A 1,989-nucleotide genomic window follows, 5' to 3' on the forward strand; every position below is an offset into this window, starting at 1 on the left:
GACAGAGTTGGTTGTTCAGGTTTCAGTGTGGATTTATATGAAATAGTAGAAGGTGCTTCTGTAGATGTTGTTTCAACAGTGGGCTTTGATGATACTGTTGTGCTTTCTGTACTTGTTGCTGTGTTCCCTGCTGTTGAAGCTGTAGTTTCAGGAACTGCTGTTGTAGAAAAAGTTACTTGTCCGGTTGTTGCTATGGTGGGTTTTTTGGTCTCTATGCTTGGTCCTGTGATTTCTGACAGGGTAGTTTCCAGAGATTGTGTCGAACTTTCTGTACTAGTGGCAGACGGTGTTGGTGTAGTTGTGGTACTTGTGGAGGGCTTAGATGTAACAGTGGAGCTTTCTGTTCTGGTAGGCTGGATTCCTGGTCCTGTGCTTGAGATTTCAAGGACGACTGTAGTGGAAACTGTCACCGGACCAGAGGTACCAACTTTAGGAGGGATAGTAGTCCCAAATTTACCTGTTGTAATTTCAGACAGAGTTGGTTGTTCAGGTGTCAGTGTGGATTTATATGAAATAGTGGAAGGTGCTTCTGTAGATGTTGTTTCAACAGTGGGCTTTGATGATACTATTGTGCTTTCTGTACTTGTTGCTGTGTTCCCTGCTGTTGAAGCTGTAATTTCAGTAACTGCTGTTGTAGAAAAAGTTACTTGTCCGGTTGTTGCTATGGTGGGTTTTTTGGTCTCTATGCTTGGTCCTGTGATTTCTGACAGGGTAGTTTCCAGAGATTGTGTCGAACTTTCTGTACTAGTGGCAGACGGTGTTGGTGTAGTTGTGGTACTTGTGGAGGGCTTGGTTGTAACAGTGGAGCTTTCTGGTCTGCTAGTCTGGATTCCTGGTCCTGTGCTTGAGGTTTCAAGGACGACTGTAGTGGAAACTGTCACCGGACCAGAGGTAACAACTTTAGGAGGGATAGTAGTCCCAAATTTACCTGTTGTAATTTCAGACAGAGTTGTTTGTTCAGGTTTCAGTGTGGATTTATATGAAATAGTAGAAGGTGCTTCTGTAGATGTTGTTTGAACAGTGGGCTTTGATGATACAATTGTGCTTTCTGTACTTTTTGCTGTGTTCCCTGCTGTTGAAGCTGTAGTTTCAGGAACTGCTGTTGTAGAAAAAGTTACTTGTCCAGCTGTTGCTATGGTGGGTTTTTTGGTCTCTATGTTTGGTCTTGTGATTTCTGACAGGGTAGTTTCCAGAGACTTTGTCGAACTTTCTGTATTAGCGGCAGACGGTGTTGGTGTAGTTGTGGTACTTGTGGAGGGCTTAGATGTAACAGTGGAGCTTTCTGTTCTGGTAGTCTGGATTCCTGGTCCTGTGCTTGAGATTTCAAGGACGACTGTAGTGGAAACTGTCACCGGACCAGAGGTAACAACTTTAGGAGGGATAGTAGTCCCAAATTTACCTGTTGTAGCTTCAGACAGAGTTGTATGTTCAGGTTTCAGTGTGGATTTATATGAAATAGTGGAAGGTGCTTCTGTAGATTTTGTTTCAACAGTGGGCTTTGATGATACTATTGTGCTTTCTCTACTTGTTGCTGTGTTTCCTGGTGTTGAAGCTGTAGTTTCAGGAACTGCTGTTGTAGAAAAAGTTATTTGTCCAGCTGTTGCTATGGTGGGTTTTTTGGTCTCTATGCTTGGTCCTGTGATTTCTGACAGGGTAGTTTCCAGAGACTTTGTCGAACTTTCTGTACTAGCGGCAGACGGTGTTGGTGTAGTAGTGGTGCTTGTGGAGGGCTTGGATGTAACAGTGGAGCTTTCTGGTTTGGTTGGCTGGATTCCTGGTCCTGTGCTTGACGTTTCAAGGACAACTGTAGTGGAGGATGTCACCGGACCAGAGGTAACAACTTTAGGAGGGATAGTAGTCCCAAATTTACCTGTTGTAGCTTCAGACAGAGTTGTTTGTTCAGGTTTCAGTGTGGATTCATATGAAATAGTGGAAGGTGCTCCTGTAGATGTTGTTTCAACAGTGGGCTTTGATGATACTATTGTGCTT

The 1,989-nt window shown here is 43.7% G+C and overlaps 1 protein-coding gene across 1 annotated transcript; it reads right to left on the bottom strand.

The window, feature by feature from the left end:
• Positions 1 to 1,142: 1,142 nt before the first annotated feature.
• Positions 1,143 to 1,985, bottom strand: LOC119429916 (cell wall protein DAN4; the record flags this gene model as incomplete). The annotated part of the gene is given in 1 exon segment (XM_037697422.1): positions 1,143 to 1,985. A coding segment is annotated over 1 exon segment (843 nt), but the record flags the coding sequence as incomplete, so codon positions are not given.
• Between the last annotated feature and the right edge of the window lie 4 nt (positions 1,986 to 1,989).

The sequence above is a fragment of the Nematolebias whitei genome, unplaced genomic scaffold (assembly GCF_014905685.2).
Source record: "Nematolebias whitei isolate Nwh7 unplaced genomic scaffold, NemWhi1 Nwh_scaf_10681, whole genome shotgun sequence".
NCBI classification, from domain to species: Eukaryota; Metazoa; Chordata; class Actinopteri; order Cyprinodontiformes; family Rivulidae; genus Nematolebias; species Nematolebias whitei.